The sequence below is a fragment of the Monomorium pharaonis genome, chromosome 4 (genome assembly GCF_013373865.1).
Source record: "Monomorium pharaonis isolate MP-MQ-018 chromosome 4, ASM1337386v2, whole genome shotgun sequence".
NCBI lineage: Eukaryota > Metazoa > Arthropoda > Insecta > Hymenoptera > Formicidae > Monomorium > Monomorium pharaonis.
In genome coordinates, this window is record NC_050470.1 from 12053997 (window position 1) to 12077984 (window position 23988).

Sequence of the window (23988 nt, forward strand, 5' to 3'; positions counted from 1 at the left end):
CATCATACGTGTCCACGTCCTATGCGCAATAATACCGGTTGCGATAAACATCTCCTGGAGATACACACTCGACAATACACATGTCTATTTAATACTAAAATCCAAATATCCAAACCAACAATATCTTGCAATTTTTGATGTTAATCTTATTTTAATAATCAAATAAATTAAAATAAATATATAAATCAATCAATAAATAACCGCAAAAGTGATAAATACGTAAACGAAATTACATTGCTAATTACTTTGAGAATTAGATAAGTCATACTTTTTGTCAATAAGTGAGCAAGATATAATCCTTTCAAAAAAAGTAACAAACAAACATTAACTTAAGTACTATTGAAAATAGAGTTTAATTAAAATTTTAATTTACATAAATCAGAATATTAATTATTGTTAATAGATTTATTCATACAGAAAAATTGTGAATATTGACATAGGCTTCTTAACTATTAATTTTGTTCTTTTTTAAAATGGGTAAATATACCGATTAGGGGATTTTTTGTAGAGATGTATATACACGGAAAGAATTTTCTCTTAAAAATTACCCTGAAAACCGTGGTAATTGTAAGACAACGTAAGCCTTGAAGAATTTCACCATACTTTTAATAAAATTTACTAAAATTTACTAAAATTTACTAAAATTTTAATAAAATTTGGCAAAATTTTAGTAAATTTTGTTAAAAGTGTAATAAAATTTACAAACTTTTGCCAAATTTTATTAAAATTTTAGTAAATTTTGTCAAAAGTATAATGAAATTCTTCAAGGTTTACGTTGTCCTACAATTATCACGGTTTTCAGAGTAATTTTCAATAGAAAATTCTTTCCGTGTATATACATCTCTACAAAAAATCCACGTTGTTCATTTCTAATATTTTCGTATTAAAATAACGACATAAAATTGGTTGAGTTCTATTCTTAGAAAACACGTGGGCGGGGGCTCCGCCCCTCCCCCTGCACCCCCTCCCCGGATTTTTTCCTAACCTAACCTAACCCAAACATTTTAAATTTACTACTTGGCCACAATTACAAATCTAATGTCGCAAACCTTGTGGTAAAGTACAAGCGTGAACGTCGTTTCGCCCTGTAAGCAGAGGGGGGGGGGGAAACCTCGCTACACGTGGAAAGTTGCAAACTCATCTGATATACTCCTACACTGAATAATTATATGTCGTAATTATAAAACTTTTTTTGTTAATAACTTTTCAACGAATCACGAGCGACGGCTAAAATCTTTTCAAGGTCACTCAGGAGGGTGACTTTGACAACATATGTCAAGGCCAAGGTTATCGGAGCGGGCTCCCCTAATCGGTATATTTACCTTAAAACGTTTTTTTTTCATGTAACTTTTTTGTAGCAAAATTTTGTGACGTCCATGTTTCACGATTACTATGACCGATATTCATAATCGATTTTTATTTTAACACCTTATTTCAATATCTTAAAATGCTAATTCTATGATTGATTGACATTTTAAGTCAGTACCTAAGATAGTTTTAAATATAAGAATTGACTGTGAATATCAGCCTATGATGGTTTCTAAAAAAATTTTTTTTCGTGCATAACTATTCCAGATCTTTAAAAACAATCTGTATTTCAAACCTTTTAAAACAAAATATAGAATATTTTATATTTGAATATACGATTAAACACTATTAGATAGATAACAATCCTTACCGGTAGCTTGTTTCCTTTGGGATCATCAACGATGACATCAACATTACCTTTGCCGGCGGAAAAGGTTTCCACAGTAAAATTGGCAGGTGCGCCGACAATTGGACCAGTTGGTTCTATACCGGGACCATAAGCGCGTACTCTGCGTAAGCAAACACCGTGAGAATAGCAAAAAGAATAGAATAATTGGCAGGCTGTCAGTCAGCGGCTGCGACGTTGTTACATCAATACGTTAAGAAAATCCATTTGCCAGACGGTTACAAGCATTGTTTTACGCTACAGTGATTACACGATATTTATGTCATTCTTTTTAAAAACAAATTTGCAAGCGTGCGATGTTCGGCAAACTTGCAGCCACTCACTATTCGCGCGGTTAGTTCATTTCGATACTTCGTGAAGTTTTCACGTATACACGAGATTATATATTTAATGGTTTTACATAAGCTTTGAAAAAAGAAAAAATCTGTCCGCAAAACTTGGAAAAATAAAATTATTATCAACTAATCAAATTCTTGGCTGTTTTCTCCTTAAAAAATTTGCAAATCATATATTTGCTAACCGCGCACTACGTATTTTATTTGTTTTATTAAGCGTTTGCGTACTCTATATATTATATATACATATTATATATATATATATATTATATGTATAATTATATTATATATATATATATACACATATATATACATATACACACACACACAGAGGATAGATAATATAATGTGAACATCTAGGAAATACTTTTACAATTTTCCATCTTTTATCTTTAATATATATTCTATTCTTGTAAAATAAAGTGTCCTTGAATTAATTTTATTGGAAGCTTTACTTTAGGTCAAAAGAACATTTTAGACGTAAAAACAATTTAAATTTGTTTATAACAAAATTTGTTTAAACAAATTACAAAAAGTTTTTTTCACACCTAAAATGTTCTTTTGACCTAAAGTGAAACTTCCAATAGTTACTTTTCCGATCCTCTCGTCGTTGGTCTAGCCATGGGGATTAATGGGTTAAATGTGTATATGGTATTTAAGCGATTTACTACATTTCTTTGCAATTTACAAAAAATCTAGACGTGGTGGATAAAAACGGCCAACGGATTCAGCTACCCAAAATACGTATAGTACACGTGGTTTGTATTAATTTCAATGAGAGACACCGCTCGGAGTAAACAAGTTTTCATCCGGTTCACGCAGGGGTAACCCCCACCACACCGTTTTACTGCTTACACTGAATGTATTGCCCTAACCACTCTGACCTTCTTAGTCGCCATTGTGCGCAATCCGAGCGGCGTTTTTTATAATAAATTAGTATAGTTGTATCAATTAAAAAAATTGTATTATATAAGTAGTGTTATATAAGTAGTATATCAAAAGAAAAATGCTCTTCACACTATCACTCTAAAATTGCTTTTTATTCATTAAAACTTCAAGACACAATTTTTTTTTATTAAATACAGGGTGTCGTGTAAAACTTTATACAACGTTTACAAGCAGATAGAGCGCATTAAACTGAACAGAAAAGTCCTTTACCGTTTTGCAATTTTTGCAATAAGTTATTGATTACACAGGTCACAAAAAAGTGGTAAAGTGATGTTTCTTTTTGAAGTTAGGAAAAAATGAGCCAATTCTGACCTTGGATTCAAATTCAAGAAGTCAAAATACATAAGAATTGACTAGTCTGGTCCGCCGGACCAACCACTTTTTTTGTGTGCCTGTGTAATCAATAACTTATTAACTATTACAAAAATTGCAAAACGATAAAGGACTTTTCCGTTCATTTTAATGTGCTCCACCTACTTGTAATCGTTGTATAAAGTTTTACACGACACCTTGTATAAGACATAAATATTAGTTAAGTCGTTAAATTATAAATTATAAGTATATAATATATACTTATAATAAATTATAAGTTTTTAAATTAACTTAAATATTAAATTATATTAAATAGTTTTGAAGTTTAGCATAAAAAAATAAAGTATCTTCTCCAATATCTTTTAAGAGTTCCTTCAGTTTAAAAAATAAAGAAAAATTCACATAATTATTTTCATTTATATATATCAGAAGTCCTTAAAGGGATCCTGGAATCACGCTTTAAAATTTGATTGAGGTCGATAATGTAGAGTCATTCGTGCATATCATTAATAAGATTTCATATGTATTTCTTTTATAGATTAAAAAATTCTTCTCCAGAATTAAAGTACACATATTACCCAGATAGTCCTCAAAACATTCTCAGGATCATCCTGAATATGTCCCAGGATGTCCTGGGATCTTTTCAAGATATAATATTTGTATTATTGTAAATATTTTATATAAATATTTTAAGTATAAATTTGACTTCTAAAGTAAAAGTTTAGAATGTTAGATACTGTAATGGTATTAATATAAATTAAAATTCTACTCGTGTCTTGAGGACATTTTTGGGATGTCCTACGGATGTATATGTATTACTAGCTAAAAACGTTATTCTTAAAATATTGTATAAAGAGTTTCATTAGCTACAAAATGTCTGAAGATAAACTTAAATATGATAACTGTATAAATACCAGACATTTTAGATAGCACAAAATGTTCTGAGAATATGATATTCTGAAAGTCCTCAGGACATCCTAAAGCCTTGTGTCCATGATCCGAGAACTTGGTCCAAGTTGGATGCCAAATATAAAAACTACTAGAAAATTACTGCAAATGTTAGTAGGTGAATGAGAGACTGCCCGCTTCCGTCAGGCTTTTCTTCGGCGAGACCAGATGCGCGGTGGGGAAGGGGCACCTGTCCTGCATCTGGTTTCGGGATGGCGTCATTCACGTGAAGCGTCGCCCCTTGGCCTCGCCGATTAAGTTTCGTCATCTTGAGCATTTTCGTGAAATTATTGCTGTGGCTTCTTCATCCGAAGCCTCGACCGCCGTTTGAGCCGTTCCTCCTGCCGCGCCGTTCGCGTCGATTGCCTCAACTTCGACCCTGCACACTGTGGCAGGCGCCCCGCGACCGCGATCGCTTTCTCTGTCAACATTGGACGGTTCCGAGCCCCCTCTCAGTGCGGGGCTGCGTCCCCTGGATCGGGCCTCTGCGTCCGCAGCGACTTCTCGTCCGCCTGCGCCCCTCGCCGCAACCTATCGTCGGCCTGCGCCCTCAGCTGGAACTTCTCACCCACCCGCATCTTCGGCCGCGCGCGGGGCTATTCCTAAGCAGCCGACGGGGCGTCGCGGGTGACCTTCTACCGCGTCACGCTCTTCTCGTGGAGAGCCTTTTTGTCTCTGTCACGTCAACTGCCAATCCCTCCTCCCTCACTTCGATGAATTTCTTAATTTTTTCTCATGTAAATCGTTCGACATTGTCGTCATGTCCGAGACTTGGCTCAAGCTACGCGTGTCTGATGGAATGGTGAGCCTTCCCAGCTACCTGCTTATTAGATCCGATAGGCTGGGCAGGGAGGACGGAGGGGTTAGCTTATACGTTCGTTATGGTCTGAGCGTTTGCGTCCTGGACTCGTCTCCTGGACATTACTGTTCCCAGCCGGAGTATATGATTGTAAGTGTTTCGTTTGTGAGGTGTGGACCTCTCCTGCTGGCTGTGATCTACCGTTCTCCTAAGCTGGGCCACCTTGACGTCTTCCAGTCGGATTTTGAGAGGCTCCACCCCTCCTTCTCTGCCGCAATGATCATTGGCGATTTCAATATAGATCTAAACTGCAACTCCTATGATTCCAACTTTTTCACTGATTTCTGCTACAGTAACCATCTTTTTCTCATTTCCTTCTCCAACACTCACCACACGGCTTCCTCACATACGCGCATCAATCATTGTCTAGTCAGTGATCGCTCCCTCATCAGTTCCTTTTCTCAACAACCTATCCCCTTCCTCTCTTGCCACGAGCTGATCGAGGTCACGCTGGATCTGCTCATCCACCGCACTCTTCTACGCACTATTACGATTCGTGATTATTCCTGCTTCGACCTTGACTCTTTTCTTAATTCCCTGGCCAGCTTAAACTGGTCTGCCATTTATCACTCCTCGTCCCTTGATGAAAGCGTATTCCTCTTTACCAGGCTCCTTCTTGATACACGCGATCGTCATATCCCTCTCCGATCTTTTACAGCAAAAAGATCCCCTGTTCTCTCGTTGGAATTTTCGATCAAGGATCTCATGCGCAAGCGAGATGCTGCGCGGAAATTTCTCTTCTCTCACCCTTATCCTGCAAACCGTGAGATATTTCGCGCCATGCGCAACGCAGTCAAACAGCGCATTGTTTCGGCCAGAAACTCATATTTGAGGGGACGTCTCGACTCTGCGACCAGTTCTTCCCGTCTCTGGGTCGAACTTCGCACTTTAGGACTTATCAAACCCAAATCCTCCTCTCTACCAACCACCTTTCGTGCGGGCAACAGCACTCAGACTGCGCTCATTAAGCTTGTAGATGATGTCAGGCTTGCCGTCGACAATAGATCGGTCATACTACTAATCTTGTTCGACTTTACAAAAACCTTTAACTCCGTGCAGCACAGTCTTCTCCTAGACAAGCTCTCTCGCATGCATATTTCCAAAGCAGTTCTGGACTGGTTCGCCTCCTACTTATCGGGCTGATCGCAACGCGTGCGCGGGAATAACGACTAGTCCTCCTGGGCATCAGTCCCCGCGGGTGTCCCTCAAGGATCGGTGCTTGGCCTGCTGCTATTCAGCATCTTCATCAACGACCTCTGTCATTCCATAACGCACTGCCACCATCTCCTCTATGCGGACGACCTCCAAATCTACATTTACTTTCTTTTTTGCAACCTTGAGATCGCCCTGGGGAAAATCAGAGAGGACATAGCGGCCATTGAGCGATGGTCGCTCAGCAATGGCTTGATGTTAAACGCTTCCAAAACCAAGACGCTCATACTGGGCAGCGCTCGTTTCGTCAACTCCATCCGCGCCAACTCTGCGTTAAATCTTCACCTTGGCGGCGTTCCGATTGAATTCGTTGAATGCGTCAAATCTAGGCGTTCGCATCTCCAGTACCCTAAGCTGGTCGGAGCAGGTTAACGCCACTTCCAGCAGGGTCAATGGTGCCTTATGGAGGCTCAAATATTATCGAGGTTGCCCCTCCACCGCTCTGCGCACGCGACTGGTGTCCTCTCTGATTTTTCCTTTTTTTTACTACTGCTCTGCGGTTCTCACCGATCTGACGGGCCAGCAACGATTCAGACTTCAGCGAGTGATGAACGCGTGCGTGCAATTCATTTTCGGTCTGCGTAGGAACGAGCATGTGTCCCGCTATTACAGTGCCCTGGGGTAGTTGCCCGCTGGTGGCAAGAGGGCTTACATCATAGGAATTCTTCTTTTCAACATTCTCCGCTCCGGCTGATCTCCCTACCTTTCATGTAACTTTCGCCATTACACTCCTGCCCGAATCACTTCGCGCGCCTCTCCACATGACTTGCCATCCTGCAGAACCTCCACTTTCCAGAAATCTTTCCTTTACACCGGTCAGCTCCTTTTGGAATTCGCTCCACATCAGAGCTCCGATTCCACCTCTTCCTTCCGACGTGAGCTCTTCAGTCATCTGCGGTGGCATAGGTTGCCCGCCTTATCTCGGGAGTAGCTGTCCTCGCACCCCCTCCTTTATTTTAACTTTCAGTCCGTCGTGCCCAACTCCTGGGTACGACACTTGCGGCGGCTTGTCGTCCCTGCATCGACCGCTACACGCTTGTGGAGTGTGCTCGGACGCTCTGCGTCGATAATTGTTTTTTCCCGACTGTACATATCTACATATCTATTGCTACCTTCTCTATGATTTTTCGCCCTGCATTGCTTCTCTCTCATTTTTATATTTAGTTATGCGCTAATTATGTTTCAATATGTTCCGCGCTACCATATCGTTTGCTTGTTACCTTACAGTCTATCAGTTATTATCATACTTTTATATAATGTTACGCGCTATCCCCATATTATATTTTGTCAATCCTAATCCTCATTTTATATTCTGTTATGCGTTATTTATGCTCCAATATGTCCCGCGTTATCATTTCTTTTGCTCGTCACTCTACAGCTTATCAATCGCTATCATATTTTCGGCGTTACATGTATTTCCGGCCCTCCCGCAATATTTTTGTACTTTGTAATATTTTCTCTTCTCGCTCTCGTCACTTCACACTCTTGTTATTATTTTATTTGTCATAGCGTACTGTTCTAGTTAAGTGAGGCCTGATTGCGCACATAAGCGATTGGACACAATAGTATTTCCCGGTTGGACACAGACCCGATTGGACACGGACCCGATTGGACACGGATTCGATTGGACACAGACCCGATTGGACACGGATCCGATTGCAAACCGGCCCGATTGTGCACCGACCCGTTTGCACACAGACCCGATTGCACGCAATAAGAATCCGCATCGCAAAATAATGCAAAAACAACTTAGATAGCACAGAAAATTTAGCATAAATTTTTATAAATATTTTACAAATTTATTTTTAAAAGTTATATAATCGTTTTTCATAAATTATTTAAAAATAATACAAAAATCATTATTAACAATATATGAAATATATTTTTAAAATGTACTAAGAAATATTTATGCTATATAAACTCGAAATATTTTTTATATTTTTGGATTATAATAGCATAAATATTTATTTTTAAATTTTATAAATATTTATTATAATTTTTTTATACTTGGCAAACTGAGACATAAAAATACGTACAAAATATTTATTATAATATTTTTCTTTCTTATACATATTTTATGTCGCAAACCCATGTGGTGCAGAAAATGCTTTGTGCACGCACGTATACACACACACACACACACACACACACACACACACACACACACACACACACACACACACACACACGCACGCACGCACGCACGCACGCACACGCACACGCACGCACACGCACACGCACACACACGCACACACGCACACGCACACGCACACGCACACGCACACGGGGGGGTGCAAGGGGGGCTTCGCCTCCCTCCCGCACCCACCTCGTCCAAGTCGCTAACTCATGTACTATCTGCAATGCGGAATCGTATCGTGTGCAATCGGATCCGTGTCCAATCGGGTCTGTGTCCAATCGGGTCTGTGTCCAATCGAGTCCGTGTCCAATCGGGTCCGTGTGCAATCTGGTCGGTGCGCAATCGGATCCGTCTGCAAACGGGTCGATGCGCAATCAAGTCCGTGTGCAATCGGGTCTGTGTCCAATCGAGTCCGTGTCCAATCGGGTCTGTGTCCAATCGGGTCTGTGTCCAATCGAGTCCATGTCAAATCGCGACTGTGTCTAATCGGGAAATACTACTGTGTCTAATCGCTTATGTGCGCAATCGGGACAGCCCCGTTCTAGTTACTAATCGTACAATTTTATTTTGTTATGTAATTCCTGTATTTCTTATTAATGTACTACTTAATCACGTTCTTAGAGGGCTCTACCTTAGAACGACAAATGCATTATCTATCTATTTATCTATCTACAATACATTCATAGCTTTTTTCTATATAAAATCTGTTAAAACAAATTTTTTTAAAGTGAGAATAAAATTTGCACAATTTTTTCTTGCAACTGTATAGTTTAAACAATAATAAGTATATTATTAGATCATTTCCCGTCATTGTCATGTTCAACAAACTCTACAGCTTTCCTATTTCATAAAAAATCGAGATAAATAAAATTATGACAACAAAATGCTGTTTTATCTCCGATAACTTTTCGTGCTGCTAGATTATTTCGCTAGAAATATAACGATAAAACAGATGGATGAGACGACCAAACTAACATTTTCAAAATCTAAGAAAGATTTAGGATCTTTTAATAAATATCAAAACAACAGATAATAAACCTGGTGATAAGAGCACAAGATTGAACGTTCAATCCAATCTTTTCTTACAGAAAACAAATAATAAAACTTGATAAGTTTAAACTAAGTAAAAACTTAAGTTTTTACTGAGTTTTCCTAAGCATATGCAATTGAACAAAAATAATAAACCCTGGCGATACAAGCGCGGACAGAAATCCAAATATTTGCAGACAATAACAGAGCGTTTCTTTTATCTGCAAGTTATACCGCGACACGACTTATGACTATAAAACCCGAATTTGGAAGGGAAATAGATAAATACAACAGAACTTCCTCGGTAAAAATTAAACAATTTGAGCGGAGACAAGGAAACTAAATGATAGATTATTCAACAAATGATTTGTTGAGAAGAGTATAACGATCTGTCCAATAAGAGAACTTAGAGTTGACCAACTACACAATCCTGCTAAAGAGTCCCTTCAATTAAAAAGAGACGAAACCACTTCAACCGCCTACACCCAGATCTTTCTTTCGCGAAATCTTATATAAAAGAGCAAGATTTCGCTTTTTTTCTTTTTCTTGTTTTTTCCGATAAGTCTGAATGATCAGTGTAAGATTAATGTAAGATCAAAGTGCGCGTAATAGTTCTGTGAAAAGTGTACGGTGTGTGAAAATTTTTGTCTAAGTCAGAGCCTACTTTATTTTGAGTAATCTACTAGAGTTTCGAGAATCAAAAAGTATTTGGAAATATTAGGAAATTAGCTGGTAAAGTCTCAAGAATCAGTCAACCACTCTCAGCTCGACTCAGACAACTAATAAGTTATAAAACCGTTCAAATTGAAATCGAATTCTTTATCTTTTTTTTATAATTTAAATCAATCAAATCATAAGATGGTTAATCATGAAAGATGATTCCTTTTGACTACAAAAACAAAAACATAGGAACGAGAGTCGTTCTCGGTGGAATCAGATAAAACGGACTCACGCTTTTTTTGAACAAGGTCCATAGTAACAAAAAACATTGGCGCAATATTGGAAAGTAATATAAAGACAATATTCCCAATATTGATTCAATATTGTAAGATAGACGCTTCATCTTATTTAGTCAATTTGTCTAAGCAAAAATATTGGTTCAATATTGGTTCAGCTTTAGGCCAATATTGAACTAATTGATTTTTCATATTGGACATTAATTGCATTCTAATTTGGAGTCAATATTTTATGACCAATATTGGCGTTACATTGGGAAAACATTGACCAATGCATTCCAAATATTTAGTCAATATTAACTAATATACTGTCAATGTATTTTGCTACTATGTATCAAGGTCTGTAGATAAACGACGGGAAGGGAAGGAAGGTCTTCGCGTGGGAGCCATTTTGGAGTCACAAAATATGTGTGAGTGTGTGTTGTACGAGAAGAATGAGTGAGTAGTAGTAGAACCCTGGTGAAAATGTAAAGTCAGAGCGTAAATCGAATGTAAAGGGAGAGTAAGAGCGTAAGTCGAATGTAAAGGGAGAGTAATAGAAGCATTAACAAACCTTCTACGAAGCATAAATTGAAACAATGAAATGTAAAAGAAGCGTTAACATTTCTTTTACATTTCATTGTTTCAATTTACGCTTCGTAGAAGGTTTGCTAACACTTTTATTACTCTTCCTTTATATTCGACTTACGCTTCGATTTTACATTTTCACCAGGGAAGTGGAAGATGGAGAAGGTAGAAAAAGATGGAATTGATGTATCGTAAAAAATATGTGTAATAATGCCAGACTGTTGTGTGAAAAATTGTCGCAATCGTGTAGAACAAGGATTTTGTCTTTTTAAATTTCCTGCTGATGAAAAATGTACACAAATTTGGATTCAACAGTGTTAAATATCCAAAAAGAGATTCGAAGTTATGTGAGGTATTATTGAATCTAAATAAAAAAGTAAATAATTTTGTAATACGACTGTTCAGTTCTAAAACATAGTACAGAACTGTAAAAAAATATCAAAAATTATTTAATATCAATTTTATTGAATTAAATAAGATATAATAGTTATCGAGACTTAGCAAGTTCGTTTTTACAATTTATTACGTTTATTTTATTTCCAATACACTTTCTTTCCTTTAATTTTACCACTTCTTAATGTAACTTTTATTATATTAATTTTTTAAAGCATTCCTGTCTACACTTAACCTCTTTCGTATATTGATACATTGACAGCTCTTACTTTGGTTAAACAGCTGGAAGCTACGGCCGTCATTTTGGAGCCAAATAACTAAATATGAGTGGGAAGATCTTTCTTCCCCTTCCGTCGTTCATCTACAGATCTTGGGGACCAAGAAAATTTTTAAGTTTAAGTTTAAGAAGTCTTTCTTCTCCTTTGTATATTCCTAAAATTTTCGGGTGTAATCATATAATAATCACAAAATCATGCTTCTAGACATAATTGTGAAATGTGTTCGAAGAATAGTACAACATTGCTTTAGTGACTTAAGTATTATAATCTTATTTCAAATAAAGTTAAAATCTTTATTAAAGATAAATAATGGACCAAGTCCCTTACGGAAAAAACACTAAAAATAACACTTAAAAAGATACTCAAGTTGAGTATAATTTGGGACAAGGGGTAAACACTCAATTCAGTGTAAACACTCAACTTGAGTGTTCGCTTTTTAATTTACTTTTAGACTGTTATTACTCTCAACTTGAATGTTCGCCATCTAATCAATTCTTAATTTTAACGTTAGTCCTAAATTTAAGAATAACACTAAAATTAACACTCAATTAGATGGCAAACATCCAAGTTGAAAGTAATACTCAAATTGATACTCAAAGCCAGTTGAACACTCTAGTTGAATGTTTATTTTAGATATTTGTTTTATGTCCATTTCTACCAATGCAGATTAATTTTAATCTCGGTTAAACTTGCTTTTCTTGCTTTTGTTTTTATTTAACATTTTCTAATCCAATGTTTGAGAGTGCAAACTCAATATTAAGTGTATACCTTCAACCGATAGATGTTGAGTGTACATCCCCAACGTTTCAGTGTTCACACTTTATGTTGGAAGTATACACTCATTTCTTGAGTGTCATATCCAAATGCTGACAGTATACTTTCAAATATTCAGTATTTAAATCCAAACTTTGGTATGAACACTCAATCATTGGGTGTACACATTCAATGTTCGAGTATAAACACTCAATCTTTAGTGTAAATACTCAAGATTTGAGCGTATACAACTAAATTTGAGAGTAAACTCCCAAAATCGAGTATTAACACTTAATTTTGAGTGTAAACTCTCAAAATTAGAGTGTTTTTTCCGTAAGGGATGCTTATTAATCCATCAATCCACTTCCACTTTGTAAAAAGAAGATGTTACCATTGTATGTATTGTTGCTGCTTTTTCGCGATGATTGGTTTTCTCGCTGCGCTTATATCATGTTATGAAAGTAACTGTCTGGGACTGAATTTTGACAGCTGTCAAATTTGTACAGAAAGTTATCTATACAATTATCATTGTAGTTTATTTTTAAAAAGTAAAAAATAAAAAGTTAAATAACGCGCGCAAAGTGCGCGTCTGTGATGTGTAGTAAAATAAATAACGTATTGTTTCTAAATGTTCACATTATTTCGTCTATCCCCTGTATAAAAGTATGCTTAGGAGTATTGGGTTAAGAAGTAGATCTCATCAAGGCGGTGGACATTAAATGCAAAAACCGTTACAATACATGATCATTGCGCGACTTACCGCGGCGGTGGGATGCTGCGACCGAGAAATAAAATAAATTTATTAATTAATCATAGTCATCATATTAGAGATCTACACGAGTATTTTATCTCTTATATTTCTATCAAATACCATGCATCAAAACAAGAAAAAAAAAATTTTTTTTTTATTTTAAAATCAGCATCAATTGTAGAATATTTTTTATGAGCATAATATAATTTTGAAAAACAAAAAATTATATACCAGGTATGTAAATATAAAATCGGAATTTTTGTATAGAAAATACACGTTTATTGTATGAAAATGATAAGAAATATTTTATTCGAAGTATTGCCCATCGCTAGCTACACATTTTTCCTATCTCTGACAATTTGTGAATGCCACGCCAAAAAAACTGTTCCTCTTTTGAGGCAAACCAGTCATCGAGCCATTTTCATACATTTTTGTAAGAGTGAAGTGCTGCTCAGCAAGTGCGTGTCCCATCGATGCAAATAAATAATAATCGGATGGAGCCAAGTCTGGTGAGTAAGCCGCATGCGAAAGTATTTCCCAACCAAATGCCTCAATCGTTTCCTTGACCGGTTTTGTTATGTGTGATAGTGTATTAAATTATCATGAAGCAAAATCACTTTATGTTGCCTTTTTTTATATTCTGGTCATTTTTCACGCAAAGCTTGATTCAAATCGATTATTTGTTGTCGGTAGCGTTCAGTATTAACGGTTTCGCTAGATTTTAGCAGCTCATAATAGATCATACCCTTTTGATCCTATCAAACACAGAGCATTGTCTTCCGTCCATAGCGATTTGGCCTTGCAGTCGATGTCGATGGTATGCCTGGAGTTACTCATGATCTTTTACGCTTAGGATTCTCAAAATATATCCACTTTTCATCGCCAGTCACAATTCGATGGAGAAATGACTTTCTTTTGTACCTGGCAAGCAGCATTTCACAAGTGGTTTTTCGGTTTTCCTGCTGTCTTTCATTTAGTCCTTGTAGAATCCATTTTCCCATCTTCTGGATCTTCCCCATGGCTTTCAAACTTATGGAGACGGCTTCTCGTGTCACATTTAATTGATCCGCGAGTTGTTGTTGCGTTTGAGCGTCATCCTCATCCAACTGCAATGCTAGCAATTCACTGTCTTCAAACTTTTTCGGTGATCTTCCACGTTCTTCGTTTCTCACGTCAAAATCGTCACTTTTGAATTTTTTAAACCACTCAAAGCACTGTGATTTACCAAGAGCCTGCTCACCGTAAGCTTCGAAAAGCATTTGATGCAATTCTGCAGCAATTTTCTTCAAATGGTAACAGAAAATCAATGCTGTCCGCAAATCGTAGTTTCCAGGCACAAAATTCGACACGTTCAACGCTACTAAAAATTATGCTGTTATATAAAACTTGTATTGTTGTGAGTTGAAAATCTTTATCAGATGTCAAAACAAGAAAATAGCGTCAATGATGCGGTTTGACGGTAACTACATTGACAACTGGCATCATCTATGGGCAAATTCCGGTTTCATATTTACAGATCTGGTACAATATTTTTAAAAAATGTTTGTTATAGTCTGCATAAAGAAATATATAATAAAAATACATTTTCGTGATAACGCTTTAAAAGATTATAAGCGATCTTTATTCCTACCTATTTGGATTCGTACGAGCGCGTAAAGGTGCACCTGGTTTTAACTTTGCGCTGGGATATTGCGATAAGTATGTCATCATCGACATTTCATCAATATTTGGATTCACCATTTCTTCGGGTTTAATGAGCTGCAAAGAAAATTACATGATTTATGACTGAAACACATAACATGTAATTAAAAATTAATTTATATGTATACATATTTATACATATAAGTCTCCTAACTTTTTTGTTACATGTTCAAGGCAGCATTAAAGCATGGGCTGTAGTTCAGGACGGTAAAAGAAGAAAGTTTTTTTAATTAAGAAAAAATATTAAATAAATTAGAAATAATTTCAGTAATTTTTGATAGTCTAATATTCTTTCTTTAAATTACAATCAGTGAAAAGTCGACAAAATCAGTGGAAATACACTGACTTTCAGTGATATACTTATAATAATCATTTACTGATTATCAATCAGTGAAATAAATACACTGATCTTTTAGTGACTATACACTAATTCTAAAGTAAAAATTACTGAAAGACAGTGAATATTCACTAATTATCACAGTTAAAAGTATGCCATTGCAAATCAGTGAATATCCACTGATTATGATTTAGAGAGCTAATATACATGTTATGCTAATATAATTGTAAGCATATACATATAATTGTAAAGAAAAATTTTATACAGATGACATCCTGTAAAAAGACATTCAAAATATTTCAAATTATGGATGTAAAACAGATTAATTTAGTACTGTGTTGTTAATTAATTTGTTTCTTCTGTAAATAATACTTTATTAAAATATAAACTAATAATTATACAAAAATAACAAATTTATTAAGGTATCTAAGAATTCAGCCAGAATTATAACTATAAAAATAATTTTGTTAACCTATTAAAAGTTTTTAATTAAAACTTAAATAAGTTACTTTATTAAAAATGACTTATGTCAAATCATTTTTTGTTAGTAACATTGTGAAGTGTTTAGTTTCGGCAAGAATCAAAAAGAAAACGGGAAATATAAATATACAATGTACGCAAAAATCAAACAAATCCAGAAAATTTTTTAATAATTCTTTAAAATATATAGTTTAAAGATTTTTTAAATTCATTTTTTTGTTTGTTTGATTTTTATAAGAAATCTTTCCCTTACGATGTCCAAGTATAATGCTATTGTACAAAAAATTTTGATATTTCAATCAGTTTAGTTCTATATAATTATTTAAGAGTCCAACAAAATTATTTCCAGATTTGTATCTACAGCTAAATTTTACAGTAAAACTATTCTTTCTGTGTATTGTTGGTCTTTCTTTATTATTCGAATATATAATATTGCGACGAACCTGAGGAATACTGAGCCAGTCATCAGCGAGACCCATCGCTTCGGACGCGTTTTGCATCGCATCTTTTGGATTCCAATCCTGCCAATCTGGACAAAGGCCAGGTGCAACCGCATCAACAAGCGCACCCACCGCGCGGCCATCATTCCAATCAGAAGTAAAGTTGGTAATCGGCAAATCTGGCACTTTTGACTGAATCCAGTGCATCAACCTTTGTTTCGGAGTAGCGCCTTTGTCTTCGCCATCGTCAACTTCCCACATTGGCATAGAGATTGAATAATGCAGGATTAGAGTCCATATTAGACCGAGGATCAACTTCAATTTACAGTCTACGATGTCCGTAGAGTCTGCAAATTAAGAGAGGATAGATTAATATTCGCGTAAATAAGCTTTTTATAAACTGGATACAAAGTAAAGCAGTAATTTTATCCATCTGAAATTATTTTCATTATTTTTAGAGATATACAAAAATATCAAGACACACCCCGGTAAAAAAGTTTTCATATAACATATAAACATATATAAAATGTGTCCATATTTATTTGTACCAGTTTCTTTTTTGTAAAATTTTTGTTTGGCTATAAAAAAAATAATCACACTGAAAAGATAAAAATTGATTTAAAATATAATTTTTGCGTTACTTCTTTTATAAAATACTAAAAAATAAAAAAACTTCCCATGTATAATCATATATATTTATGGTTCATGTAATATATGTGTATAATATATATACACACGTGTTATATTACAATTACATTGTTGAGTGGGAAATTACAACTAACAGGTACGTTACATGTAACTTGGTGTTTGGTGGGTATATATATATACATATATATATATGTATACATTTACACATAATTTCTAGTACAACTCTAATATTACATTTTGACTTCCAGGAATTGTAAAAAGCAAATAATTTTAGTATGCGTTTTTGATTGAGCTTTGACAGTGATTGCTGATACTACTGATCTTGTTAAACAATTGTTTGCCTCAATAAGATTCTAAATCAGACGTTTAAAGTCTGAAACAATTTGTTAATATTTCGTGTAATAAGATTGGTCCAATTTGGTTTCAATTTTTTTTATAAAGTACGTTACATATTATTTCAACATTTACATATTACAAATAATAATAGATGTTTATAAAAAAAACCAATGTACAATTTATATTTTTAGTTTGCCATGTCTATTGCGACCGTTTTAGTTATTATATAGAAACACACATACGTAAATAATTAAACAATATTATCAAATGTAAAGTCAAATCATAACAGAATAAAGAAATTTAAAGATAATATTAGTCAATTTATATTCTACACAATATTTTCTGGATGTAATTTGATATCTTTACATCAAGATTAAGAAATTTACTTTCTAATCGGAAGATAATAATCATGTCATATAAGGATAATAATTATTTTGAAAACAATACTAATTAATTACTCGTAGAATCTAATTTTAATTCAACGACGCGGCGCACAGTTTAAATAAATTAGAAAATATATTATAATTATACAAGAAGTATTAAAATCCATTACAAATTTACAAACGTTTATGCACCTATCTATCTGAATTGTGTTATACACATATATGATTTTATATATATTATTATAAATTACTTTTATTAAAATAAAAAATATATTATTGTTCAATATAAAGTTATTATTATTATTATTATTATTATTATTATTATTATTATTAGTTACAATAAATTTTTCTATTATTTATTATTTAAATAAAAATTTGCCCAATTTTGATCAGCAGTAGATATTCAACCATGCACAATGAAAGCACAATTGCATATCATATTGCATAATATATCTTTCTTAAAATATTTTGTGAAATGTAGGCAGTAGAAAATTTTAGCCTGTCGTACGAAAAATCTCAAGGATTAATTAGCACAATTGTAATTTAAAAATAACTAATAACATCTTTTTATTGTATAACTTTTACGTTTTTAATACACTGGTGCAAAAAAAATGAGACAAAAATTTTGACCGATTTTTAGGCAATCTTCAAAGTGATGCAACTTTGCGAAAAATCATCCAAATTACATGTACTTTTTTTAAATTAAAAGACAAAGACTCTACTTTGAGAATCCCTAGGCGAAAGTTTGATTTGTTAAGTGCGAACCTTTTGTATCGCATAAAAACCAAACATATTTTTTTTAATTAAAAAAAGTAAAAGTTTGTTATTATTTTTCACAAGTTTCTTGTAAAAATCTGGCTAATATTAATCCAGATTCTTAAAGTTCATTTTTTTCTAAGCAATTTAAAAAAAAAATACATGTCGATACGATGTTTTTTGTTGATTGCACACGAGTTTGAAATTTGCACTGCATTTTAGGGCATTTTAGCGAATAAATACGGTATTTTTTGAATATCATAAATTTTGAGTATCAATATGATATTGCACAATGATTTTATTCGTGTTTAACTTAATCATACCGCTGTCATCAAAGTGACCCGATGTGCACCACATGGAGAATGACGGTAGGATTTTGTACATCATGTGGTACGGAAATTTATCAGTAGAAATTTGTACTTACTGATCTGAATATAACAGATAGCTGACGCACCAATTTCACTGAAGTCAACAGAAGATCACATTCCTCTAAACTCATAAACCCACATATACACGTAAACATATATATACACATGCTCATACATAAAAAATAAAAGTTCAAATTTTAGTTCAAAAATCAGCCTTTTCAGGGCCACATGATGTACAAAATCCGACCGTCATTCTTTACGTGGTGCACATCGGGTCACTTTGATGACGGTGGTATGATTGAGTTAAACACGAATAAAATCAATGTGCAATATCATATTGATACTCAAAATTTATGATATTCAAAAAATACCATATTTATTCGCTAAAATACCCTAAAATACAGTGCAAATTTCAAACTCGTGTGCAACAAAAAACATCGTATCAACATGTTTTTTTTAATTGCTTAGAAAAAAATGAACTTTAAGAATCTGGATTAATATTAGCCAGATTTTTACGAAAAACTTGTGAAAAATGATAACAAACTTTTACTTTTTTCAATTAAAAAAAACATGTTTGGTTTTTATGCGATACAAAAGGTTTGCACTTAACAAATCAAACTTTCGCTTAGGGATTCTCAAAGTAGAGTCTTTGCCCTTTAATTTTAAAAAAAGTACATGTAATTTGGATGATTTTTTGCAAAGTTGCATCACTTTGAAGATTGCCTAAAAATCGGTCAAAATTTTTGTCTCGTTTTTTTTTGCGTCAGTGTATATTAATAATTCAATGTCATTTTGTACGATTGGCGCATCACATTCGCTGTAGTAGACCTCTTAAGAATAACAACAAAGACGGTGCTTAATCGCGTAAACTTCGGCGGATTCAAACTGCCGGGGCTATTTCTGTCATCCACTGGCACTCGATATTGTCTTGCCTTCGATGAAGTTTACGTTATTCGCGCGACGCGGCATTGCCTCATCGTCATTGGTGACGATTCATCCGGACTATTTTTAGCAATTACCGAAAGCTAACCAAGTGATGTCAGAGAAAACGTAGTATTGTCGTGACACGTAAACCGGCCAAGCGCCAGCTAATTCATCCTGATGCCAATCCTTTGAGAAATTCTCGAGCATTCGGTTTTCCATTCACCTCATAGCTTTTTCGTAACAAACCGAGTGAAGATTAAAGATATGTTGTGTGTCTCGAAACATCAAAAATAATAAAATTGAATAGATTTTTTAATTATATTTGAGTATCTGTGTAAAAGAACACGCCGCACGAAACATTAAAAAAAATCTCTATCAAATTGCATAAAAATTGAATATGTTGTAGTTTTTTATGTCCTGATAACAAATTTTATAAAAGTTAAAATCTATGTAGATGAACTATTTTTCTTTAAGAGAGGTTTGATAGTAATAATATTAGGTTTATATGCGCTGAGGATGTATCGATAAAATCGATGTTGCATGTAAGAATATGCATGTATGTTTAAGCTATATTTAATTTCCTAAGGATAGTAGAAAAAAGGCACCGAATTTGGAAGTTTTCTAAATTGAAACGCCTTTATTTCGTGGAAATTAAATATCGCATCATACAAAGACTAATAAAAATATGATCTATTTAGTTAATGGTAAACTTAATTCCTGCCGTTTTTTTGTTTCCAAAATTGATTTGTTTCGAAGGGAAGATGAATGAATACCATAATTAAAGTAATTTCCTAATTTTTATAATTTTTTCCCATCTCTCTGGCAATAAGGCAATCCCCGCGACGGTAGAACGCATTGTTTTTGAAGGTAATCCATTTATCCACCCATTTTTGGATTTCTTCGTAACTAAAGAAGTGTGTGTCCGTAAGTGCGTGTTGCATCAACTAGAAGAGATGGTAATCCGACGGTGGCAAGTCTGGATAGTACGCTGGATGCGGAAGAATTTCCCATTTGAGGTCTAGAAGTGTTTGCTTCACACTTTTCGCAACATACGGTCAAGTGTTATCATGCAAAAGAATGACTTTGCGTCGATTGTTGACTATGGATGATCTTTTTTGCATTAACTCATCACTCAATCAGCACAATTGCTGTTGGTAGCGATCAGCTGTATTTCATTTCCAAGAACTTGTAATATAGCACACCCTCCTGGTCCCATCAAATGCAGAGTAAGAGGTCTTTCACGTCAAAATCACCGTTTCGAAAGCGTTCAAATCAAACTCTATATACATGTTCTTTCTAATGGAGTTTCATCACTGTACACTTCGAATAAGCATGTGTTTCAGCTGCGGTTTTTTTGAGGTTGAAATAATGAAAAAGCACATGTTAAAAAACAGCATTTTCCATCAATTGGAAATTTTCTTTGGCTTCAAAAAATCTAATCTGTGAGGACTGAATTACTTTCAGCAATGTATAAACTACAAAAGACATGCAACTTTACTGTCGGAACTCATCAGTGCTGGAGCTCTCTCTACCAGCGCTTTCTAGTAGCAAACGGCAGGAATTAAGTTTACCACGTAATACATTCATATCCTTTTTTATATAAAATCTGCTAAAAACGAATTTAAAAGCGAGAATTATATTTGCACGATTATGTCTCTTAGGCAAGCCTAATAGAATAACACTGAGTTTGTAGTAACTACATAATTCAGATAAAATGTATAAATAAATTAATAAAATGTAACATTAATACTTCGATTGTACATGGATTCCAAATTAGGTGCCTATTTTGTCAGATGCCTTTTTTGATTGTCCATGTGTCATGAAAACATTAATTATTAAAAAAATACGAAACGGTATTATAAAAATTACTATACTATTTGATGGAAGATATTTTCTAATTTATATTCATGTTTTCAATATTGTATTTCTAACTATTATTTAAAAAATATTGTCCAAAAACAAAGTGGTGTTACAAATTCAGTGCTTTCCCTTATATAAAAATTGACTCCAGGAATCAAAAGAACAAAAATATTCCCAGAATGACATTTTTAAAGCAAATTATCCATTTGTATAGGCAAGAGACGTCGATGTCTACGGATAGTCAATTGAGTAGTAGTGGTTTAAAATATTATAAATACATCACGTACCACCACCACCATCTTAAAACGTTATTTGAGACGATCTTAAAATAAAATTCGTTTATGAATATTGGCCTAAGACTAATATTCATAATTCATTCTTAAGAGGATGCTAAACTGCTAATCAAACTTGATCGAGGTCGATAATGTAGAGTCATTCGTGTACATCATTAATCAAATTTTGTATGTATTTCTTTTATAGATTTAAAAATCCTTTTCCAAAATTAAAGTTTATGTATTAATATCAGCTTATTAATTGAAATTCATACCAAAAATTAAAAAAAATGTTTTAGATTGCTCTTTTTAGACACGAACTTTTCGTACTTATTAAACTTTCTTATTAAAATACCTACGCTCAATTTGAAAGGTTAGTATTGTTCTTAAATGTTTGCTGCACTTGAACCCAGGCTTGATCTGTGCGTACATCATACATTTCTATACCCCATTGTTTAGAGCACCTCTACCGGCGGGGTGAGTGCAGGAAAAAAGGTCAAACGCCGCATTAACGCACAAAGAAACTTTTAACGTAAGTTCTTAAGTTCTTACGTTAAGGATTTCTTTGTGCGTTGATTTAAGTTAAATTTTAAGTACGTACAAACTTAGGTTCATATGGAGTACTTATCGTAACGTAACGCGTTATGGAAGAGCTTGTGCGATGGCACTTAGTCTTTTATGCGTGTGTACGTTCAAATGTTTTTCTTTTTCTCTCTTTCTCTTATGCGTGGGTGTATAATGTTTTACGTATTTTACATATTATCTTAATATATAAATTAGTTTGTAAGAAAGTTTGTAAGATTTTATATTAAAACAAATTATTCAGTTTAGCGGCGCCAAGTTTTTGTAGTAAAATATTTATTTAAAATATTTGTAATTTAATTTGTAATTTGTAATCAAACTATGAATGCTAGCCAAAGAATAAACATCTATTTTTATAGGCTTGGCGCATATCTCTTTAGACCATTATTTCTGTAAAGAAACAGCGGACCTCAAAATTAAATTCGGTGACATAACAAATATAGTTTAGTCTCCATTTTAAATATCCAACACCGACGCAAAATCCTAAAATCCTAAATTTTTTTAATAAAAAGCGAAGGATCCAAGAATTCGAAAATTATTCTGAAAAAACAAAAGATTTGAAAAAATGCGCAAATTCAAAAACGGATCATCTTTATACTCTTTCATCTGGCCGAGAGTCGAGAAGTCGGAGTTATCTATTCTGGGATCAAGAATCTTATTTGTTGTACAAAACGAGATTCCCAAATTCTTCATGCCGAGCGCCGTTTCCGATGTTTGAATTTGAGAAGAGAAGAACAAGCAAGGAAGAAACAACGCGTTTCAGGATAAATCTCGTTTTCTTCGAATTTTAAGAAAATACTAGAATACCCGTCAAACTTGATCGAGGTGGGATAATGTAGAGTCATTCGTTTCTCCTGGTGCATTAAATATTCGCTTTAAAATACAAGTTATGTAGCTTATACTATTGTGATGTATTAGCAAATGCACAGGCATGTCTCATAAAGCAAGGAATTTTAGAGATAATGTTTTCACACAAATCTAGAAAAAAATATTGATTTTATTGCATCAATTTATTGATTTTTACAAATATACACAAAAGTCTATACACAAAAGACAAAAGATAGACAAAAGATTATTTATAAATTTCGTAATGTACAAATATGTAAGCTGTTATATTTAAATTCTTAGAATTTAAATATAAAAACATTTACGCAAATTATTCGTGATTTATTAAATTTTTATTTTACTTACTACTGTAATCAAAAAATAAGGTGAATTTTTTTTTAAACTTTGCGGGTACTATAAAATTATAAAATTATTTTTTTTATGGGTTGGTAGTACTGTCTTTGACATGTATGTAGAGTTTCATGTCAATATATTTAATTGCTGTAGAGTTACATGTGTTTTTGTAAACATACAAAAGTGAGTTTTTCGATTTTTACTATGTCTGATTTTGTTGAGCAAAAAATTTGCATTAAATTTGTTTTGTGGAATGAATTCTGCCGCGGAAATGTTGAGGATGTTGCAGAAGGCTTTTGGTGATAATGCTGTGTCGCAAAAAAATGTTTACAAGTGTTTACAAAGACTTGAAAGAAGGACGAGAACGAGTTCAAGACGAACAACGCCCCGGACGACCATCAACATTTACCGATGAAAGCCACGTCAAAAAAATCAAAGATTTGGTGCTCGAAAATCGTCAATTGACAGACCTTGCTAATGCTACGAGCATTTCACTTAGATCAACCCAAACCATTTTAAAAGATGTTTTG

General features: G+C 34.1%; 1 protein-coding gene across 6 annotated transcripts in view; it reads right to left on the bottom strand.

The window, feature by feature from the left end:
* Positions 1-23988, bottom strand: part of LOC105831938 (filamin-A) — a 132127-nt gene that overhangs the window by 87232 nt on the left and 20907 nt on the right. For 4 of the 6 annotated variants that reach the window (XM_036285601.1, XM_012672434.3, XM_012672436.3 and 1 more), the window contains 4 exons: positions 16154-16497; positions 14823-14950; positions 13202-13216; positions 1679-1817 (listed from right to left, as the gene is read on the bottom strand). In XM_036285601.1, coding sequence (XP_036141494.1) covers positions 1679-1817; positions 13202-13216; positions 14823-14950; positions 16154-16497 — 626 coding nt within the window. The remainder of the gene's footprint in view (positions 1-1678; positions 1818-13201; positions 13217-14822; positions 14951-16153; positions 16498-23988) is intronic. The other 2 variants (XM_036285602.1, XM_036285600.1) reach the window with 1 other exon arrangement.